This window comes from Caloenas nicobarica, chromosome 18, assembly GCF_036013445.1.
Source record: "Caloenas nicobarica isolate bCalNic1 chromosome 18, bCalNic1.hap1, whole genome shotgun sequence".
In the NCBI taxonomy this organism is placed as follows: domain Eukaryota; kingdom Metazoa; phylum Chordata; class Aves; order Columbiformes; family Columbidae; genus Caloenas; species Caloenas nicobarica.
The window spans coordinates 12,001,409-12,023,707 of record NC_088262.1 but is presented as its reverse complement, the minus strand read 5'-3'; the positions used below and the strand labels follow the sequence as shown (position 1 = coordinate 12,023,707).

General features: G+C 41.3%; 1 protein-coding gene across 1 annotated transcript; it reads right to left on the bottom strand.

Annotated features, from left to right (window-relative positions):
• Positions 1–980: 980 nt before the first annotated feature.
• On the bottom strand, positions 981–16,901 carry GSG1L2 (GSG1 like 2). Its single transcript, XM_065647996.1, has 5 exons — positions 16,592–16,901; positions 14,929–14,976; positions 12,594–12,746; positions 8,126–8,237; positions 981–1,236 (listed from the first exon to the last, which is right to left on the bottom strand). The coding sequence occupies exons 1-5, from the start codon at positions 16,899–16,901 to the stop codon at positions 981–983; spliced, it is 879 nt and encodes a 292-aa protein (XP_065504068.1).
• Positions 16,902–22,299: the final 5,398 nt, after the last annotated feature.

Sequence of the window (22,299 nt, the reverse complement as noted above, 5' to 3'; positions counted from 1 at the left end):
AAAAAAAGAAATGTATAGTGATTTTTCTAAATCTGAGAGCTGATTGGTATACTTTGTAAGGCTTCTGCCTTACCCCGTGTTCACAAGTGTGTTTCCTAGTGGGCTCATTAGCAAGAGGATTCATACAACAATGAAGAAAAACGGGGGTCCAACGGATTGGCACACATGGCTCAGTTCCATGGGGAAGTTCCACATTGATCCTCAGAGTGGAGCAGCTGTATATTTCTGATCTATGAGAATTGTAATAATTTCTACTTTTGCATCTTTAATGTGATTGTATATAATTTTCCTGTGTAACGATCACAAATCATGTTTTGATTCTTATGATGCTGTTATCAGAATGATACCTAGAGAATTTTATAGATGAGTTGTGTGCTGTCTACAACCATGTATCTTCCAAATTTTTATTTGCCTTCCTAGCCATTTTAAATGAGTAGTATTTACATTGAAAGTCTCTTCCCTCTATTAGCCTTTCTTTCACAGCAAATCCCAGTACTTTGCATATGGTGAAACTCTTGAATCATAAGCTGTAATACACAGACTTTCCTGGAGAAGCCGTACCTTTAATAACAAGCAATTTATTCAAGCCAAGTACCACACGTGGACTACTTTATTTGCTGCCTTGGTCTTTGTGGGCTTTGGGTTTGGGATAGGATTATTTGCAGTCTTTTCAATAAAGAATTAGGGTTGAAATCCATAATGCTCTGAAATTCTAACAAACTCACATACTTTCTATTAGCATTAGAGACTACTTAAATATTACAGTAGCGCAAGACCTGGGTCACTGTCTTCTTCTGAACTGAGACAGCTAAATCTACTTTCCCAATATTAAGACTTCCTTGAAACAACCAAGGAAATACAATTTCTTTATTAACAAAAAAAATCCAATGCTACACAAATATACTTTTTTATTAAATAATACTGTTCTGTTCTGATCTAGTATTTATGATTTACAGAATGTCTTGAGATACAGTTCAAATTTACAGAACTGAAATAGTGGCCAGGTGACACAAACCTCTTATTGGGTGTGCAGGGTCCTCTGTACTGTTGTGAAAAGAGTTCACATACACATTGCAAGCTTTCTCTGGAGTTGTATGATCAGGAAACTTGTAACTAATCTTTAAACCCCTTTCCAGTGTTTTTCTTTTGTGCTTGAATTCCAAAATAGTTTTTGTATATTTGTTAATAGTGGTGACAGCTGCAGCCATACAGCAAGCGAAGGAAGCCCATGCGAGGCTATAAACAAAAAAAGTTTATTAGAAATTAGCAAACACTTTCATTACCAAGTCCTTCAATTTTACTTTTAAAAATATTGCATATGTGTAATTGTGTTAGCGTGTATTAGGGAAAGAGGAGCATGTTGGCGGAAGAAGAAAAGATTCCTGGTTAATGACCATCCACATATCTGATTTACATAGTTAATATCCATATTTAACATTCCTCTTTAATGAAAACCTACCTCTGGTTTCTCTGTTTACTATCCCTAGAGGTTAATATCAGTAAGAGGAACTATAAAAAAATGAGGATGCATAAAAAAATTCTAAAATGCAGTTATTGAGACTACAGATCTCTCAGGTAACACCAAGAAAAATGTATGCCCATTATCCAAAACGATTATAAAGAAAAGAGAAGGCACAATTAAATAGCTCACTAAAGCAGGCTCAGAGCACTGAAATGCATTCCTGAGAAAACACAGGTCACAACTAAACAGAGAGAAAAGGATGTCAACTCTAAAATGTATAAAAACATAAGAAGATAGAACTAAAAAATGGCATTGAGGTACAATTTGCTAAAAATGTGGGAAACTTCCAGACTACTGAGTGGGCAGTGCATGCTGGAGGTATAAAAGTAACATGTGAAAATATGGCCACAGTGGAATGCACTGGAGTTCACAGTGGAGGAACTTACTCATTAGAGCCTTTCTTAACATGGCAAGGTCACAATTATCTAACAAAACCTGTGCTTTGGTAGAGAAATCAGTTTAAGAAATTTCTGCTCATCTCTCCTCTGGCTCAGAGCTGTTTGTTCCCACATCCTTGCTGTAGTTCAACAAAATAATTATTTTTAAATAAATCCTCTTTATTTTCTTTGTTAGCATTATTTTTAGCCAGGATTGGTTTCTAGGGTGATCAGATAGCCAGATGTGATGACAGCATTTGAGGGCGATGGAATATAGCACATAGATGTGATGGGCTCCTAGAAGCAGGAAGAAGGGGAACAGCTTAAGCTACCTTTGCTCCTAAAATCAAACGGCATCCTGACTATCTCTCATATGTGGGGAGCCACAGAAGAACTCTTAGGACAAATCAATAGCAAGAATAGGAGAAAATCACCAGAAGCAGATAGATTTACCTCCCCATGCAGATGGAGCAAGGATGGACAATGGGCCTGCTTATAGAGGTATGTAACCTGCGAATTAAGCCAACCATGGCAGAGAATAATTGAAGATTCAGCCTCTGGAACAATATAAAAGTGGCAGGTCTAGGTCTGCAGTAGTTTTGACTCACGTAGTAGGCATTTTTTAATGAATAAATGAAGCAGAGTAGTGTTAGTAGATAAACTAATGTGGCAGATATTATGAAGCACAGCTTTTGTTGAAAGTGCTTTTCCTAGTTGATCTGTTGATGCTCTTTGAAGGGCTCAATGACATAAGGGTAAAAACCTGATTTCAAGAAAGCTTCTATTAAGGCCTCTTAGCAAAGTCTGGAAGAAATTCATCCCTTATGAGCAGATTCTCTTGTAGACCAATACTGTCTTAAAAGGACAGAAATAAATGGTTTCCTTTAACAATACAAGAAATACATTGTGTGATTCTTCAAAGTTTTTGCCAGAAATTTTGCTTTTCTATAAACAATTTAGAAAAAGTGTGAAGCCCCCCATCTGACTAGAGAGAACTGAGGAAGGAAGTGAGCAAAGCCTGAAAACAAAGGGCAATTTGGCTGCTTCAAGATGGAGAGCATTCAGTTTGAATTCAGCCAAGAGACAAATGACAAAAGGGAAAATCAAACAGGTTGATTCAGCAAGGAAGAAAACTAAAGCAACCAGTCATTCATCTGGATAAGAGAAATGGCAATAGAAGCTCAGCTGGATTACAGGTTTTCCTTTTACTGAATGGAATACCCTGTATGAGGTCTGTTATGAGAATTTAGTTCATGGCAGGTCTTTAGAGAGAAAATGCTGTCTCTTGACGTGAGAATACCTTAATCTGAGAAATACAAGGAGAGTGAGAGATTCACCAATAATAGAAACATCTTTTGATCTCCAGGAAAGCTGCTGAAGAAAAGAGAAATATGGAGGGATTTATTGAAGAGATGTTCAAGGATACTACAGAGTGAGACTAGCTATCATTAGAAATTCCAAAACTGTAAAGGAAGAATAAAGGTCTTCATGCTTCCTGGGCTAGGTGGAAGAGAAACCCTGGCCACAGCAGATAGATGTGAGGATAGAGGGGGAACTGTGGCAGGGAGAAGGTAGGCACCAAACTCTTCTTTTTAGTGACCAGTGACAGAACCCAGGGAACGGCAGGAAGATGTGCCAGGGGAGGGTCGGTTGGCCACGAGGAAAAGGTTCTTCACCCAGAGGTGCTGGACACTGGAACAGGCTCCCCAGGGAGGTGTCCCGGCCCCAACCTGACAGTGTTCAAGAAGAGACTGGACAACGTCCTCAGACACACGGGGTGGCCTGTGGGGTGTCCTGTGCAGGGACAGGAGTTGGACTCGATGATCCTGGTGGGTCCTTCCAGCTCAGGACATTCCGTGAGTCTGTGATTCTATGACAGAGGTAGCAAAGTCTGCCAGTGCCTCTGCCTGCCCATGGCCCTGTCACTGTCTTGGTCACATTGTTGGCCACAAGTGGGTGCTGAGGTAATTAGAAAGGGAGTGTCAGTTATAATCGTTAATGCTCCCTTTTTTGGCATCTGTTCTCTTTCCACTTGTAAAAGACAAATGGTTTCAGCATCCTTCCTCTCTTACCATCAGGTGAGATTCTTGCATGCAATCAATGGCAGAGCAGCTAAAAGACGCTGAAGATGAGAGATCATACAACAGGAAGGGAGGTGCAAATGTAGCTTACTAGAAGAAATACAACATTACATATGAAAGGAGACAAGATGAAAGAAACCAAGGGAGACAGCTGAGAGGAGAGAGAAAGGCACCTGTATGTATGGCTTGTTTTATTTTTATAGCACTCTCAAAGAGGATGATGTAGCTTCCATTTAGGATGAGAAAAGGAGAGAAAAAAGTGAATCTTGATCGAAAAATGGAGCATAGAATTGATTAGAAAAAAAAGCACCACATGACCATGCTCCTCAATGTCTTCATGTATGCAGATAGTGATGGCTTGGAAAGTCTTGTGTTGGTAGAAGCATTTCTTTGGGTATTCAGCGGCCCAGGATGCACCGTATCATTGGAGGGCAGCCGTGAAGTCCTCAATTCCTGTGCATGTGCCAAATGGTGAAAGTCTTTAGTCCGGGTGATCAGGAGAAGGCTGGCTGTAGCGGCAGCAGTGATGATTTCACTGATGAACATGTTGATGGTGGCGGTAGTGGCATCAATGAAGTTGTGTCAGTAACAGCAATAGTAACAATGATTATGGTGTTTTTCTTGTCCTCCCAGTGGGATGGACAGGAGGGAACATCTTCCTCAGTACCATTCTGCAGTTTTCTGTTTCCACTCTCATACGAAGGGGGAACTAGTGAAGGAACACTTCTCTTTTCACTGACCACACTTCTTACTGATTTTAGACTAAAGACATGCCTAATCCCATTCATGAAAGAAATTGGGAGGTCTCCCTGAAAAGAGATCAGAACGCAAAATGAGGGAAAACAAATTATTATTGCAAGAACAAAACCATGAATGAATGGAAGCAGTGAGAGTCAAAGAAAAAGGAAGTATCTAAGTCTGAAAGGAGGGAAGAAGGCACCATTTGAGGATCCTTCACAGCTCCTCTGTGATATGCATTGAGGGTATCCAAGTAGCCCCTGGACATTTTCCAGGATGTTGTCTGAATACTTCATCTTGGACCTTCTCAGACCTGTTCTCAGACCAGGATATTATGAAGTTATGCGGGAAGAAAATTAGAAGGGCCAAAGTTCAACTAGAGCTTAATCTATCTACTGCCTTAAAAGGTAACAAAAAATGTTTCTATAAATACATGAGCAAAAAAAGGAGGGTGAAAGAAAATATCCATCCTTTATTGTATGCAGGGGGAAATGTAGTGACAGAGAATGAGGGAAAGGCTGAGGTACTAAATGCCTTCTTTGTCTTCAACAGTAAGACCAGTTGTGCTCCAGGTACACAGCCCCCAGAGCCTGAAGACAGCAACAGAGAGCAGAATGAAGCCCCAATAATCCAAGCAGAAATGGTTAGTGACCAGGTGCACCACACACAAGACTATGCGGCCAGATTGGGTCCACCCAAAGGTACTGAGAGAGCCGGTGGAGGTGATCACTAAGCCACTTTCAATATTTACCAGCAGTCCTGGCTAACCAGGGAGGTCCCAGTTGACTGGAGCTTAGCAAATGTGACACTTGTCTACAAGAAAGGCTAGAAGGAGAATCTGGGGGAATACAGGCCTGCATCTGACCCTGGTGCCCGGAAAGCTTATGGAGCAGATCATCTTGAGTAATATCACATGACACATACAGGACGACCAAGAGATTAGGCTGAGTCAGCATGGCTTTATGAAAGGCAGGTCCTGCTTGTCCAACCTGATGTCCTTCTGTGACAAGATGACCTCCTCACTGGTTGAGGAAAAGGCTGTGGATGTTGTGTGTCTAGACCTCTACTGAGCCTTTGACACTGTTTCCCATAGTGAAACGTTCTCCTGGAGAAACTGGCTGCTCATGGCATGGATGGGCGGACTCTTTGCTGGGTAAAGAACTGGCTAGATGGCTGGACACAAAGAGTTGTGTTCAGTGGAGTTAAAGCCAGTGGGTGGCCTGTCACAAATGGTGTTCCCCAGGGCCCAGTACTGGGGCCAGTTTGTTCAATATCTTTATCAGTGATTTGAAAGAGGGGACTGAGTGTACCCTCAGCAAGTTTGCAGAGAGCACCAAAGTGGGTGGGAGTGTTGATCTGCTGGAGGGTAGGATGACCATAGAGAGGGATCTGTGCTGGCTGGATTGATGGGCTGAGGCCAGTTGTCTGAGGCTCAACAAGGCCAAGTGCCAGATCCTGCACTTTGGTCACAACAACCCCATGAACGCTGCAGGCTCGGGGAAGAGCGGATGGAAAGCTGCCCAGCGGAAAAGGACCTGGGGTGTTGATCAAGAGTGGCTGAATATGAGCCAGCAGTGTTTCCAGTTGACCAAGAGGGCCAACAGCATCCTGGCTTGTGTCAGCACTAGTGTGGCCAGCAGGACCAGGGCAGTGATCACCCCCCTGTATTGGACACTGGTGAGGCCGCACCTCAAATCCTGTGTTCAGTTTTGGGCACCTCATGACAAGAAAGACATTGAGGTGCTGGAACGAGTTCAGAGAAGGGAATGGAACTGGTGAAGGGGCTGGAGCACAAGTGTGATGGGGAGCAGCTGAGGGACCTGGGGTCATTTAGGCTCAAGAAAAAGAGGTTGAGGATAGACCTTATTGCTCTCTACAATCTACCTGAAAGGAGGTTGTAGCATGGATGGTGTTGGTCTCTTTTCCCCTGTAGCAAGTAACAGAGGAATGGCCTCAAGTTGTGCCAGGGCAGGTTTAGACTGGATATTGGGAAAAATTTCTTCCTAGAAAGGGTTGCAAAACACTTGAACAGGCTGTCCAAGGAAGTGGTTGAGTTGCCGTGCCTGGAGGTTTTTTAAAGACAAGGAGATAAGGTTCTTAGGGACATGGTTTAGTGACAGGGTCAGGTTATGTTCGGACTCGATGATCTTAAGGGTCTTTTCCAATCAAAATGATTATGCGATTCCATGATTTCTTACAGAAGGTGGATCACCCTTTTTACTTTGAGCAAGTGGGTGACATACAAGTGCTGGGCACCTCGTCTGCTGGACAAACAAGATGAGATGCAACATTTGCCATGATCTGGCTAATCTCTAGCTTAGGAGTACTTACTGACCAGACCCATCCTTCAGTGCTCTAAAAGCACTAGAGAAACATCTCCATTTACACACATATAACAATAGCTTCAAACACATTGCTGCTGCTTGGGAAATGGACTCCTGGAAAGACACAGAGCAATGTACAGTGACCTTCAAATGAGATTTGAGTTATTAGGAAGGTGAAAAGTAACAGAAGAAAAGACAAAAGAAACCCCTATTTCACTGCAAGCATCCCTAGAAAGTCTACATCATAAAGACTGCATGCAGCTGTAAGTTCTTGTTCAATAATGGTACACTAAAAGTAGAAAGAGCAACAAGAATGAGTCACAATGAACTGTGATCTGGGCTGTCAGAGCACATATGAAGAAGGCAATCAGTCTGAGCTCCACTCTACTGACTCAGAATATTGGTCCTACTTTACTTTTTATTTAACCCAATACAGTTGTTCCTATTCTTTTTCTCAGTCACAGTTTAGGAAACAGCAGCAGTTTCCAGCACCTGAACATTCAAATGCTTGTCACTGATCAGATTTGATGGATTTTTGAAGACACATCCCCATAGCAGAAATCCTCTGAACAGCCCTCTTAATAAATTCACTAGATCTCTTCAAATGATATTTTGTAATTATTTGCAGGCCAAAAATAATGTTTTTACCTGAGACTGTTTTCAAAAATTTGAACCATCTTGTCTGAAATGCTCCAAGTACCTGGAGCATATATCTTATAACAAAAAATTCAGCCTAAATGGCTAATAGTATAAGAGTTTTAAACATCATACGCAAAGGAGTTGTCCTGGGAGATGACGGTACCAAATCTGGGTCTGATGTATATGGAAAACCTCTGCTTCATGCACAGCAGTTGGAGTTCTCTGTACTGTCTAAAGGATGGGAAATGCAAAACTCACAAATGTATACATTCTATACAATAATGTAAGACAACTGAATTTGGAGAAAAACAGCTGGATATTAAACTGCATCCCCAGGTGTGAAATAAGGTAGACCCAGTCGTTATAAACTAGAAATACATTCCTTGGACATAGGGTGAAGTGACTGAAATGTAAGCTAAGTACCAAATATAAATCAATATGTACCAATAGGACCAGCCATAATCCCACGTGTGAGGTCTCCAGTCTTCAGGACCAAGATTTACAGTCATTTGAAATACGGTTGTATACATCATGTGAGCAACCATGCCCAGAAGACCTAAAAAATATAATATCATAAGAACATTAGAAAATGGAAATTAAGGACACTCCTCTTTGTCAACTTTTTGTATTTGTCCCTTGAGCTCCTGAAGAATATTTTATGAAGTATCTAAATCCTATAAACCACTCAAATATATAGGACACTATAATCTAAGTGTATTTATGTGTCATGTATTTGCCAGTACAATCACTAATACAGTCCCTTGGCAACTACTCTGTATGCTAGAGGAATCTAGGGGAGAAGCCCGTAGATTTTAAAAGGCAACAAGTTGATCTGCTCTCATCCTCTGAAAATTTCTTAAACATTCACCCCTGAGCAGGTATTAGCCCTTACAAAAAAATATTGCTCAGTTGCATCACATGGGACACATTTCCCACAGTTTCCTATTTTCCAGTGGAAAGATTTTTCAAAGGCATGCAGCCATATGCCCTTTTCCCGTGCCTTAAATGCAGCCAGATTTATCAATGTTATGTAGGTGAACAAAAAATTGAACAGACACTTAATGGCCATAAAAAAGCACTGAAAGTCTAGATTATGAAAGGGGCTTATATTTAATATTTTAATTTTCAAAATCGTTACTAGGCTGCTGCCTAAACGTAAGGATATCTGCTTTCCCTTAGCATTTTGTCTTCCAGTAGTGAACTTCCCCATGAAGATGTATTTTTTTTGTTTCCAGCTTTGTCTACAAATCCATAAATACCCTTGCAGTATCAAAATACCCTTGCAGTACCAACTATCCTGCTGTCCAAAGCACATGAGATTCTCAGAGCAGATGGTGCCTCACTGAACTCACAAGACCCAGTTTGTTCGGTGTTCCTGAAGCAGGTCTGTTTCATGAATTCTTACACAACTAGCTGGGTAGCACACAGGATCTGTCAGTGTAGGACATGTCCTCAGGCATAACAAGTCAAGGCTGACAATGACATGGCTTCAGTAATCACTGGGAAATGGTCTTCCCTGAAATACTGGGATTGCCTGAAGCAACAGGCAATTAGGAGAGCCCTTTTATTTAGCACAGAGCCAAGAGGCTTCATGCTGCGTAACAGTATTGGGTAGTTAGCCGGCATCCTGATAGCACATCCCTTAATAAACTGGAGAAAGTTGTTTGACTGTCAACGTGGCCATTAGAGAATGGAGACCAGTTGTCCATCTCTCACCAGAGAGGTGGAATGTCATAGACATTTTTGAGTTACACAAGTGTCTGTCATGAATCCTCCAAGTCTGGAAGCCTAGAAATGCATATAACTGGAGTGTGACCATGAACTCCCACACTGGAGCTCTCCTCTTAGCTCTTGGACAAGGATTAAATTCTGAGACAGGCCTAACATTTCAGCAGTGGCACCAGGGCAATTTGGTGGCTGAGAAATGGTGAAAATTTAACTAATAGGCAGGCACATTCACATATGGATGCCTGTCAATGTTCATCAAAGGCCACTGAGGGCAACAGGACAGTGGTACCAATTATGTGTATTTCATGGCAGTGCAGTTAACTGACAGTGCACATGTATTTAAGACAAAACACAAACTAAAACAATAATTTCTATAGAGGCAGGAGCTGCATGTGAGGCATTATAAACCTACATACCTATGGTCAGAAAATTTCACACTGTGATTCTTCTTTTAGTTTACTATATTCTGCACAAGACTGAGGGAACTGAGATATCAAACACTAGCGTAAACATGTTGTTCGTTTTGGTTTTGTTTTTTTGTTTGGTTTGGTTTGTGGTTTTATTTGGTTGGTTGGGTTTTTTGGTTTTGTTTGGTTCTGTTATTTTTGTTTGATTTTTTGTTTTGTTTTGGTTTGGTTTTTTCTTCCCAGTTGTTAAATGCTGTAGCAGGTCTTTTTTAATCATGTGTTTTCAATACAGCTAGAATTATGCAGCTACTGCTTCCAATAGCTGAATTTTAATTTGCATTTGTGTGCTAGAATTGAGACCATATTTGTACAAGAAATTGCATCTTCTTTACAGATTAGGGCAATGAGATTTAGTTTACGTCTACAAAGGATTCATATATAAGTTTAACAGCTAAGACAGATCCTCTTCAAATTCTTAATATTTCAAGAAATTTTACAAGCAGAAGTAAACTGAACATCCAGGAAAAGCTCACTTCTTGCTGTGTAAGCCTCCTTAATACTGCACATACCAAACCCCAAAAGAATATTAGTAAAAGTGAATACTTGTGATTACTGGGAGAAGGCACATTGCTAATAGCAGACAAAACAGCCTAAAGCATTGAATAAAGCTCACTCCCCTTCTTTGGAAACAGACAGGACAGTGGATCATGAGGTTTGGTGAGATACAGGAGAAATAGGGCTTTTTTTGAGCAATTAGTATAACTGGTGGCAACAGAGATTTTTAACTAGTTGGACACCTTGCAGGAAAGTCATTCAGAAGAAAGGAGATATTCCAGCAGGTTCTCAGAGTTCATAAGCAGCAAAGTTTGGGGTCTGCCCTCTGGATTACAGGGAGCTGAGATAGCAATCTTCAATTTGTGTAAACGTTAATTGTAAAGAGGAAGGAATCATCTGCTATCTGTTGCAGGTGGGTATTCTAAAAGAAATGCTTTAAAAAAAAATAGAGTAACCAGGACTTTAGATTAGACATGAAGAAAATCTTTAGAATGTTATGAATTAGATTACATTTGCTAAGAAGGTAACATAAACTTCAGTACAGAACAGGGAGCTTTTTTGGTTGGTTGGTCTTTTTGCTGTTGTTGTGTTTGGTTGGTTGGTTGGTTTGGTTTTGGTTTGGGGGGTTTTGGGGTCTTTTTGGTAGTGGTTTGGACTTGGTGATTTATTTAAGATGGGGCTAGACAAATATCTGTCAGGAAAGGCTGAGATGAGAGTTGAGCCTAACTCAGGACAGGATGAGTTGAGAGTTGAGCCGAGAGTTGAGCCTAATTCAGGCTGGGGTGACGCTTTTTACACTTCCATAAAATCAGGCAAACTGGAGTGTTTCAGTAGTCCCCATCTGGAATATAAACTGTGTTTGCTAAAGTCCTTGGATGTTTGGCCTGGTGTTCACATTTACCACTTCCCTCTAGGAAGATTGTGCAAAAACTGGACTAGAGAAAGAGTAGAGCAGTAAGTGGTCAGGGGTCTTAGAAATACATGTGAAGTCATATGATATGTCTCTCAATTATTGATTTTAGAGAAGATGAAGGAGAGATGTGATAGTTGTCTTCCACTACATTAAGATTTCTGCAGAAAGAAAGAAAATTATTTCTTCCCCATTATCATGGTCAGATGTTCAATAAAATTGATCTACTTAGCTAACAAAAATGAGATTGACAAATGAACTAAATGTATGAATATGTTTAAGAGAAGAAGGTATAATATAAAATCTTAAATTCTTGAAGAAAGGCACAACAATCACAAATGCATGATTACTAAATCCCGAAACATAGGATTAGGATCAAAGCTCAACATTTTGACAAAGACAATCTTGAGATTGATCCTTTGCCATCTGCTAGGTGTTTGACTTGCAATTAGATGCCATTCTAAAAGATAATCTTTCAGCAAATAGAAATCACTTTGGACTCTAGAAATTCCTGACCACATCAAGCACAGTGGCATGTGTTCCTCAAGAAATTATAGTAAATAAATAGTCCGATTGTTTCTGGCTCTGAAATTGAAAACTCCCTGAAACATTGTTCATGTTACCCATAATTGCTGTTTTTACTGCATCATTCCTCAATAACAATTCTATAAGACAGATAGAATCACTGAGCACTTCAGGCTGTAAGACACCATCAGAAGTCTCTGGTCCAACCTTCTCCTGCTCAACACACATTCAACACTGACTTCAGACCAGATTCCTCAGATTGGACTAGGACCCTCTGAAGATTCTTCCAAACTGGATTTGCCTAGGATCCTATGATTAAAAAGCACTGGATTAAGAAGTAATATGCAGAAAATGGAAGACAATTTTAATATCAATTCTCTACAAGAATTATTCAGTCATATTTTATTCCCTCTTAAGCATGCTATTTCGATTTGGCTATTATTTTTATACTTAGCAGGTTGGAAATTTAAAAAATCGAGTTATTTGGAAGAGCGTGTTACTACTTTTTCTTTGACAATCAACCTGACAATGAAAATAAAAATTTCAAAATTAAAATAATGAAGTTTAAGATAGTAAAAACTATACATATAAAACATAAAAATAATCATATTAAGAAATAATTAATTGAAAATAATATTTCCCATTTAATTTTGCTGCATCTTGTATTGTTAGTGTCTCCATAAGTATTGCAATATCTTTGAAAATTGGCCACTTTTATTAATTTTCAGGTGGAAGTCTAGCAATGACTCATTTTCTGGAGGTAATAAATTGAGATCCTTAACTGTACCTGCTAATACGGTGACTACGGCAGAAAAGGCGTTGATCTTTAGCCCATCAATGACAGTACTGTAGTAGCACATTTCTATTGACATAAGAATGGCTCCAGTCAGAAGCAAAATGATGTACAGAAGCTCTGCTACAATAGAAAGCCATAAAACCCCTGGAAAACCAAATCAATAGCACTGATATTATAAACAGTCATTTAGTATTTTCACAATTCCTTTCTTCTTTATTTACACTGTTTACGCATTAAACAAAAGCTCAGAGACTGTGAGGATGCTACTATAACATCTATAGGAAGAATTCAATGTCAATGGACACCTTAAATTATAATCCTCATTACTGATTCTGCCATTTATTGGAAGAGCACTTGCACGTTCCTGCTATATACTTAAGAAGCTACAGTACAAGGTGGGGCACTATGGTTTTATACTCAGTCAGTACCCTGAAATTACCATGAACCAAAGTTAATATAAAAATAATTACTTCACAACTATCTAGTTGTTGACATCATGATTGCTGAGTCCAGAGAGAAGTGTAGCCAAACAAAACCACGTTAGCCAGCTAACAAACTGCAAGGCCACGCACATAGTCACATGACCTCAAATAAATAAAATCTTCCCCATAGGTTAATTTTCCACCTCGACTTTTTGGACAGAGAAGCCTTCACGAGCCCAGTCACTCTCCAGGTTTTACTGACGTTCGTTGATAATTCATCTCTTTCTGGATATCTGTTAATTACAACTTGTGCAAGAAGTTAAAGTTCCCATTAAAGTTTCTCAGTCTGCTGCTTCACTATTAGCATGCTAAAGTCCCACAGTCAGGAGCAGGAGGTCTTCTTGTGTCCAGTTCATAGCAAGAACTGGACAACAATCTTCCCAAACCTTTTTAAAAACAAACGTGTGTCCTGAGACATCTGGTTGTAGGTTCAAATAGTGATTTCATGTGAAGGTATATGAGAACAATCATAACTTAAAAATAGAAACATTCCTAAGACACGTAATTGATTACTAAACACTTCATACAGCAGTAAACAATTTTTGTGTCGTAAATAACCCCTGCTGCAGGCTTCGACAGTGTCTGTGGAACTTTTCTGATTCAAAGGCCATTTAGACATTAAACTACTGGGACAGGATATGTGTGGGGGTTCCTGGGCAAGGTTTATCTCTCCAGCAAATCTTTGTCCCAGTAAAAAATTCTGATTTTGCTCAGGAACTCCAGCTGTTAAATTGCCCGAGAGTATTGGCTGCTCCAGGTACAGGAGCTTGCATCGTAACATTTTTAATAAGTGAACCATCACTACCTATGCAGTGAACAACTGTGATAATCCCTGTGTGTGATATCTAAGGATGATAAATTCACCAAGAGTGAGCCTGGTGCATCCTGAGTTCTGTGCACGCAGCAGCCATATGCACATGCAGGGCACAAACTCGCTCTTCTCCCGTGCAGGGCAGGAGTCTGTTTCTACAGGATTTCACTTCCCATGGGTAGCTTTTCAGTGTTGTTATCAGGTACCCAGATGCTGTCTAAGGTGTCTTGACCTGACCCGCAGGTGCCGGTGGCATTTGCTCTTGCTGTTGGCAGGGGTAGTTTCAGCACTACGTCCACTTGTGGTTTTGTGTGTGAGGAGCTCTCAGGGCAGGGCCCAAATCCACCCCTCCTTTCTGAGGATCGTGTCTGTGTGACTAAGAAATACATCTCATTTAGATTTTTTTTCTCACTCTATAAAAATCTTGAAATATTGGTGCACAGTGACAAGCTGTGACAGAGGGAAGGAGGACTAGCCTCCAGATATTGGATTGTTCTTCTTCTCCAAGGGGCTGAAAATGCATATCCAGGAAAGTACTCCTGTCCTAGGATCCTGGCCATGCAATTTCAAGGCCCTGGGGAAGAAGGTAGACTTTTTTTTTTTTTGTTTTCTGTCTCAGCCACTTGCAAAGTGAATGGTCTAACCACATCAGTGATAGGGTTTACATTGCGGGGGAGGTGGGGATTGCTTAACAACACCTGCAGGCATGTTTTATAAATAACATGAACTGCTCTTTGAAAGGAAGAGGGCAAATTTCTGCTTTCAGGAGAATCAGAACGACCCCTTACAGCTCTGGGTAAGGTACAGGGAGGGGATCCAGACTGCCGTTGAGATTGGTTTGGTCCACAACCTGTCTCCCTCAAGCCACTTCAGCATGCGGCCTGTCCGTCTGGGCGGAAGCTGAAAAACTAAAACTAAAACTGAAACTGTGTGGGATTAAAGCAAGCGATTTTGTTATCTAAATACAGGTGTTTTGTTTTGTTTTATATTGATAAACATGACCAGGAAAGTTTTATTTACACAAATAAAATACCTCGATCAGCAGCTGGAGTCAAACTGATGAAGCTTCTACATTTCTCACCTAAAAAAACCCAAAATTTATTTTAAAATCAAATTCGGGATAATTTTGTATTCTGTAGTGTTCTAAAGAAATAGATTAATAGAAGGCAGAAAATAGAAAATCTGTCATAAAAGCACAAACTAAGACGATCAGGAGAAACTATTTCTGATACATGTTAGTACACACAGAGTCCCTGTGTACATTGACCTGCTCCTGGGACTAAGCTAGAGAATTATTCCAGACTTTTTCGAGGTAGAAGCAGATTCTGGGAGACTTAGAGAAAGGCTATTAATTGATTTCCAAAAGGTTGTAGCTGTCAAAGCCAGAATGGGAAAGCAATACTTTCCTTTGAAAGACTGCCAGCCTGTATATCATCTTCCCTGTAAAGGAAGACACTCTCTCCTTACAGCAACAAGGCTGCTGCTCACACAAATTTCTTCTAAGCTTGATTCCAATTGCTTTCTGTAAGCTTTGATTTTTCAAACCCATATGACCTCCTGACCCCCTCACAGATGCTGTGAACAAAGCTCTTGGAATTAATTCTGCTCTGCACTGAAAATAAAAGTTGTTTTTTTCATCTACTAACTGCCCCAAGTTGGAAAACAAGAACTGCCTTAGCAGATGCACAAATTAAACAACTCCACTATCCAAAGAAATCACCACCTGAAAGACATCCTCTGGAGATGTATTTTGCTCTAATCTTTGGCATTTACTGCCTTAAAATTGTATAACTTACAAGAACTTCTGGTAGAACTGGACTTTTAGGATAGGTGACTGCAAAGATATTTGCATTTTATAGCACAGATGACAGCTGATTTTATTTCTCTGAAGTTTTTTTCTAGTTATCATTTGTAAACTGATCAGGACAGTAAGGGAAAAAACCTAATGTTGATCTGGATTTACAATAAATGCCCTGTTTCTTGAACCAGATAAACAATTCTCTTATACGAAGACCCAAAGTTAACTAGAACCTTTCTTTAATGGTAAGCTAATTTCGCTCTACCAACATTTACATAGCAGAGCGAAACTCAAATAGCACCACTCATGACTAGCAGGTCTCCAAACTATGTTTTAGCAAAGTGAAAATAATCTTCTTCTGTTTTGATTTATCAAAGTTGAGATTATAGTAAGAAAGTGGAAATACCTGTGCTCAAGAGGAAATCCACACAATAACTCAGATCTTACAGTTTTAATTGCTCAAATGATTTTTAAAACAAGCAAACCAAATAATCAAATTGTGCTTTTTGTGTTGTCATAGGGGATTGTAAGCAATCATGTAAGGTAAATACGTTCATTTTTCCTAAGGGACTAAAAGCGTCTGAAAAATAAAACACTTTCTTGTTAAAGTAATTTAACTCACTGCTCTGGCTATAATAATAAAAATATTTTTTTAAAAAAACTTCATCTGTACTACAATCTGTCAGTCTAAAGTTCTTTGCAGAATTTATTAATATTTTGTCAGGCATTGACTAGATACTACCCTCCAGGATCCCTCTTCTCAGAGAAAAGTAACTTTTAAAGGACACATTTTCCTTTAAATTACATGCACGATGTTGCAGCAAAGAGGAAGGTGACACCAAATAAGTAGGAAGAACTCTGATTACTTTTTAAAGTAAATTTATATGTTTTTACTCACCTCTTTCATTTATAATTTCTTCACAGGAATACCAAATCCCAGCATGAAACTTTCGGTCAACGAACTTGTCATCTCCTGTCTCCCAAATATATTGCACAGCGTTGCTGTTGTTGGCATCAGGGCTATTAAAGCGGATGCAGTGATCCCCTTTGTTCTGTCCTGTACAGAAAGGTTTGGCAACTTTTCTTGTCCCTTCACACCAGTAACTGCTACTGAATGCTGTAATAGAGAAGACTAAAGAGAGAAAACTGAGAGAAAATGCTGCTGAGGCTCTCGGCCACCTGTCTACAGCTGGGACTGAAGCTGGCATCCTCCTCTGTCAATTATTCTAGAAATAAACTTTTACAAAGCTATGCATATATCTGCCTGGTGAAACGCCTGCCTGTATTTACCGTCGCATTCTTCAGTCCTCTCAGAAAATTGTACCAGCTTAGTAGTTAGGATAGGAAGCAGAGATATGGGCATGATCAGAAATCATGTGGCTGGAGAGATTAAGGATATAGGACAGTGTTGTTGGGCAGTAATGTCTTGTGAAAGAAATATGAGGAGGTGAGACAATAAATTATAGTGTGCCCCATGAATCACGGGAGTAAAGATACACAGAACACAGGAGCATTGGAAGTACCCCAATATGTGCTCAGGAAGTTTTTTTTATACAAACAGAATATGCATATTTACCTTGGTCACCAGATGGAGTCTGATGGAACTTTTTAATTTCTCAGCTAAGAAATAAATAAAATCTTGCCATTCTAAATGCTCCTGTAACACTGAACACTGATTAAATTGAATACAGTTGAGAATCTTACTGTAAAGAAGGTTTTAAGGAGATAAGACCAGTTGCTAAGTTAGAGCATTTCACAGCATTGCAGCACTTCCCGAGACCACTGGGAAGGTGATTGTACCTGTTCAAAGTTTCACCAGTGACGAATGAAACTCATCAGTTATATGACTTTGCTGTTGATGGGCTTCTGAGCACTGTCCAGTGTGCCCCCATGAATACATAATAGAAATCTCACCAAGCCCAGGTGAAACAGTAGAGAAAAAGCTGAATTATCCTAATTTTGTCTGCTCATCTATTCTTTCTGTGAAATATCTTTTTTTTTGTTTTTTCCCTCTTCATCTAAGAAACGCTTCCCACCTTGACGTGTTATATATGTTGCTTTTTGTTCCTGTTTGGTAATGCAAATAAGTGCTGCAAAGAACCAGAAGGAACAGGAGTGTCAGTAAATGATTGTTTCATTTTACAACTGTGAGGTCAAAACATGTCCTAAGGTATAGTGGTACCACAGGACACACATTGAAGTCACATATATATCTCTTAATGAAAATAATTGTGACTTTTAAGACAACTCTCCTCCCAGAAGTTGTCAGGGTTGGAGAAGCATGTAACAAGTCCCAGCATGAAACTCAAAGATAGAGGATAAATGTATGCTTTAGACTGTTATGAAGATCTCAGCTTGAAGAGGTGGCCAGTAACAGAGTGAAAGACCAAGGAGGTATCTGGACTAAAAAGACAGAGGGAATCTCACAACCCAAAACTTAGACTGTAGATTGAACCAGGAGTTATTTTTTCCTACAGCTTTGTGTTACTGTATTGTCACAAGGATGCAGTACTCTTGAACTCCACTTGAAGCCTCTGTGCATTGACACTGCTTCTGGACAGCATTACCAACTGCCCAGCAAGTGTGAGAAATGGATCAGAGGGAGAGAAGAAGGCAGGGAAGTCCTGTTAAGGATTAAACACTAAACGAACACATTAAAACATGTTCCTATTCCCAGGAGTAATCTGCACATGACTGTATTCAAGGATACTTTAAATCTTGTGAAAACACTGATTAAAGGCAGTTGAGTTCACCTGGGAATAACACTGACACCTCTTCAATATGTACAAACTTTACAGTTTCATGCCCATTATAAAATTTAATCAGGATACATGTCATAGCCCTGCTGTCTTCTTTGACTAAAAAGAACCTGTACTAGACTATGAATCAGTCTTTGGAGGCTCCAGAAAAAACTCTGTCAATTGATATCTTCTGGTTGACAACTGCAGTCTGAGATTTTCACTGAGCCAGTTTTCTACTTATGACCTATCAATGCTTGTACCATAAACTTGGAAATCAATTTGCCATGTAAGAATGCTGTCAGAATAGGAGAAATGTATTGCATGAACATTTCATAGAATCACAGAATCATTAGGGTTGGAAGGGAGGTCTGGAGATCATCTAGTCCAACCCACCTGCTAAAGCAGGGTCACCAGAGCAGATCGCACGGGAATGTGTCCAGGCGGGTTTGAATGTCTCCAGAGCAGGAGACTCCACACCCGCTCTGGGCAGCCTGGGCCAGGCTCTGGCACCTCCCAGCAAAGAAGTTTCTCCTCATGTTCAGATGGACCCTCCTGTGCTTCAGTCTGTGCCCATTGCCCCTCACCCTGTCATTGGGCACCACTGGGAAGAGTCTGGTCCATCCTCTGACACCCACTCTTCAGATATTTGTAAGTATTGACAAGATCGCCTCTCAGCTTCTCTTCTCCAGGCTTAACAGACCCAGCTCTCTCAGTCTCTCCTCATAAGAAAGGTGCTCTAGGCCCCTAATCGTCTTCGTAGCCTGCCACTGGACTCCCTCCAGTATTTCCCTGTCCTTCTTAAAGTGGGGAGCTCGGAACTGGACACAGCTCCAGATGTGGCCTCACCAGGGCAGAGTAGAGGGGGAGGATTCACCTCCCTCAACCTGCTGGTCACAGTCTTTTTAATGCACCTCAGGTACCATTGGCCTTCTTGGCCACAAGGGCACATTGTTGACTCATGGTCAACCTGTTGTTGACCAGAACTCCCAAGTCCTTCTCTGCAGAACTGCTTTCCAGCAGGTCTGCCCCAACCTGTACTGGCGCCTGGGGTTATTCCTCCCCAGGTGCAGGACCCTGCACTTGCCCCTGTTGAACGTCATCAGTTTCTTCTCTGCCCAGTCTGCCAGCCTGTCCATTTCTCACTGAATGGCAGCACAGCCTTCTGGTGTGTCAGCCCTTCCTCCCAGTTTGGTATCGTCAGCAAATTTGCTGAGGATGCACTCAGTCTCTTCATCCAGGTCATTGATGAACAGGGTGAACAGGACTGGACCAAACACTGACCCCTGGGGAACCTCATTAACTACAGGCCTCCAAACACACTCTGCACCGTTGATCACAACCCTCTGAGCTCTGACATCCAGCCAGTTCATGACCCATTTCACTGTGCATTCATCCAGCCTGCACTTCCTGAGCTTGCCCATGAGGATGTTGTGAACAGTGTCAGAAACCTTGCTGAAGTCAAGGTAGACAACATCTACTGCTCTTGTCTTGTCTACCCAGCCAGTCATACCATCATAGAAGGTTATCAGGTTGGTCAAACATGATTTCCCTTTGGTGAACCCATGCTGACCACTCCTGATAACCTTGTTTTCCTCCACATGCTTGGAGATGGTGTCCAGAATAAGTTGTTCCATCACCTTTTCAGGGATGGAGATAAGGCTGAATGGCCTGTCGTTTCCTGGGTCATCCTTCTTGTCCTTTTTGAAAACTGGAGTGACATTGGCTTTCTTCCAGTCCTCAGGCACATCTCCTGTTCTCCAAGACCTTCCAAAGATGATAGAGAGTGGCTTAGCTATAACGTCTGCCATAACATCTCTCTCAGCACTCGTGGGTGCATCTTATCAGGATCCATGGATTTGTGGATGTCCAGTTTGTCTAAATGATCTCTAAACTGATCCTCCTCAACCAAGGGAAAGTCTTCCTTTTGTCAGACTTTCACTCCTATCTCTAGGGTCTGGGATTCCTGAGGGCCAGTCTTAGCAGTAAAGATGGAAGCAAACAAGGCATTCAGTAACTCTACCTTCTCTGTACCATCTGTCACCAGGGCACCCACCTCATTCAGCAGCAGACCTACATTTTCCCTAACCTTGCTTTTGCTGCTGATGTACTTGAAGAAGCCCTTCCTGTTGACCTTGACACCCCTGGCCAGATTTCCTGACAAGTGGAGCTTGGCCTTCCTCACCACATCCCTGCATACTCTAACAGCCCCTTTATACTCCTTATATTCCTCCTGGGTGGTCCATCCCTTTTTCCACAGTACATAAACATTCTTCTTCCACCTGAGTGTTGACCAGAGTTCCTTATTCATCCATTTTGGCCTCTTACTCCCTTTACTTGATTTCTTCCTCATAGGGATGCATCAGTCTTGAGCTTGGAGGAAGTGATGTTTGAATATTAGCCAGCTCTCTTGGACCCCTCTTCTTTCTAGAGCCATATTCCATGGGATTCTTCCAAACTGGACCTTGAAGAGGCCAAAGTTCACCGTGCTGAAGTCCACAGTTTTAGTCCTACTTATTGTCCCGCTTCCTCCATGCAGGATCCTGAACTCCACCACCTCATGGTCACTGCAGCCGAGGCTGCCCCCAATCATGACATCTCCAACCAGTTCTTCTTGGTTTGTTAGGACAAAGTCCAGCAGCACGCCTCTCCTCATTGGCTCCTCCACCATCTGTGCCAGAAAGTTGTCATCTATGATCTGTAGGAGCCTCCTGGACTGTGCATGCTTAGCTCTTGCCCACCAGTAGACATCAGAGTGATTGAAATCTCCCATGAGGCTACTTCCAGCTGTCTGTAGAAAGCCTCATTGACTTCCTCCTCCTGATCAGGTGGCCTGTAGTAAACATACAGGTTAGTTCTGTCATACTGTGGGGAACCTTCCTTCAAACAAATCATTATATTCAGTGATTTTTGCTGAAGTAAAGTTGAGACCGAATGGGGATGGGCAGCTGTTGCTATCTTGCGGCATTATGACCTTCCTGATTTACATTGTTATAGTAAAAACTCCGAATAATAACTCAAAAATTCAAACTTCATCCCTGCATGCTGTCGTTACCACCTAGGGCCACAATTTATTAGTGTAATTACAATATGAGTATATATCAATGTGGGTCCCCTGCACTAACCTATTCCTGGGTAGTGTAAACTCTAGAGGGGTACCATAGACCTTGTTCAAGTATAAACTTCAGATGATTTTTAAAAGTGAGTAGGTAAAACTAACAGCTGGTAGAAGTCAAAAACTGAAACCAGAGCCTTAGCTGCTGGATGCTAGCTGTCAGTGGAGAAGATGAGAGGAGTTAGGTGCTACTGAACAATAGAGAGGATGTACTTCAGGAGACTGTGGATCTGCTCATCTAGGATCGAGGCAGACGTCAGAGTTTCTTGACATTTCTTGTGGTGATCTCAAAACATCTCCAATGCCAGAGCACTATTCGGGTCTCCTGGTTTTAAACTGCTACAGAGATGATCTAACTCATATGCCCATTAGAAGATTTGCTTTTACCCCTTGCAGAATTATACAGATTAGCAGTTGCTAAGGGGGCTTTGAAGTGCCTCTTGCTCATTCCCAGTGCTGCCCTTGGGTGTGGCAGGGAGGGATATGTCTGTACTGACACATCCACCCAGAAGGCACAGCAGTGCAGAGCAGCCAGTGTCCTCACTGCCAGGCCTCTGGAGTGCGCTGGATGCATTGCACACAGAATCACAGAGTGTCAGGGCTTGGAAGGGACCTCGAAAGCTCATCCAGTCCAACCCCCCCGCCGGAGCAGGAACACCCAGATGAGGTTACACAGAAGGTGTCCAGGCGGGTTGGAATGTCTGCAGAGAAGGAGACTCCACAACCTCCCTGGGCAGCCTGGGCCAGGCTCTG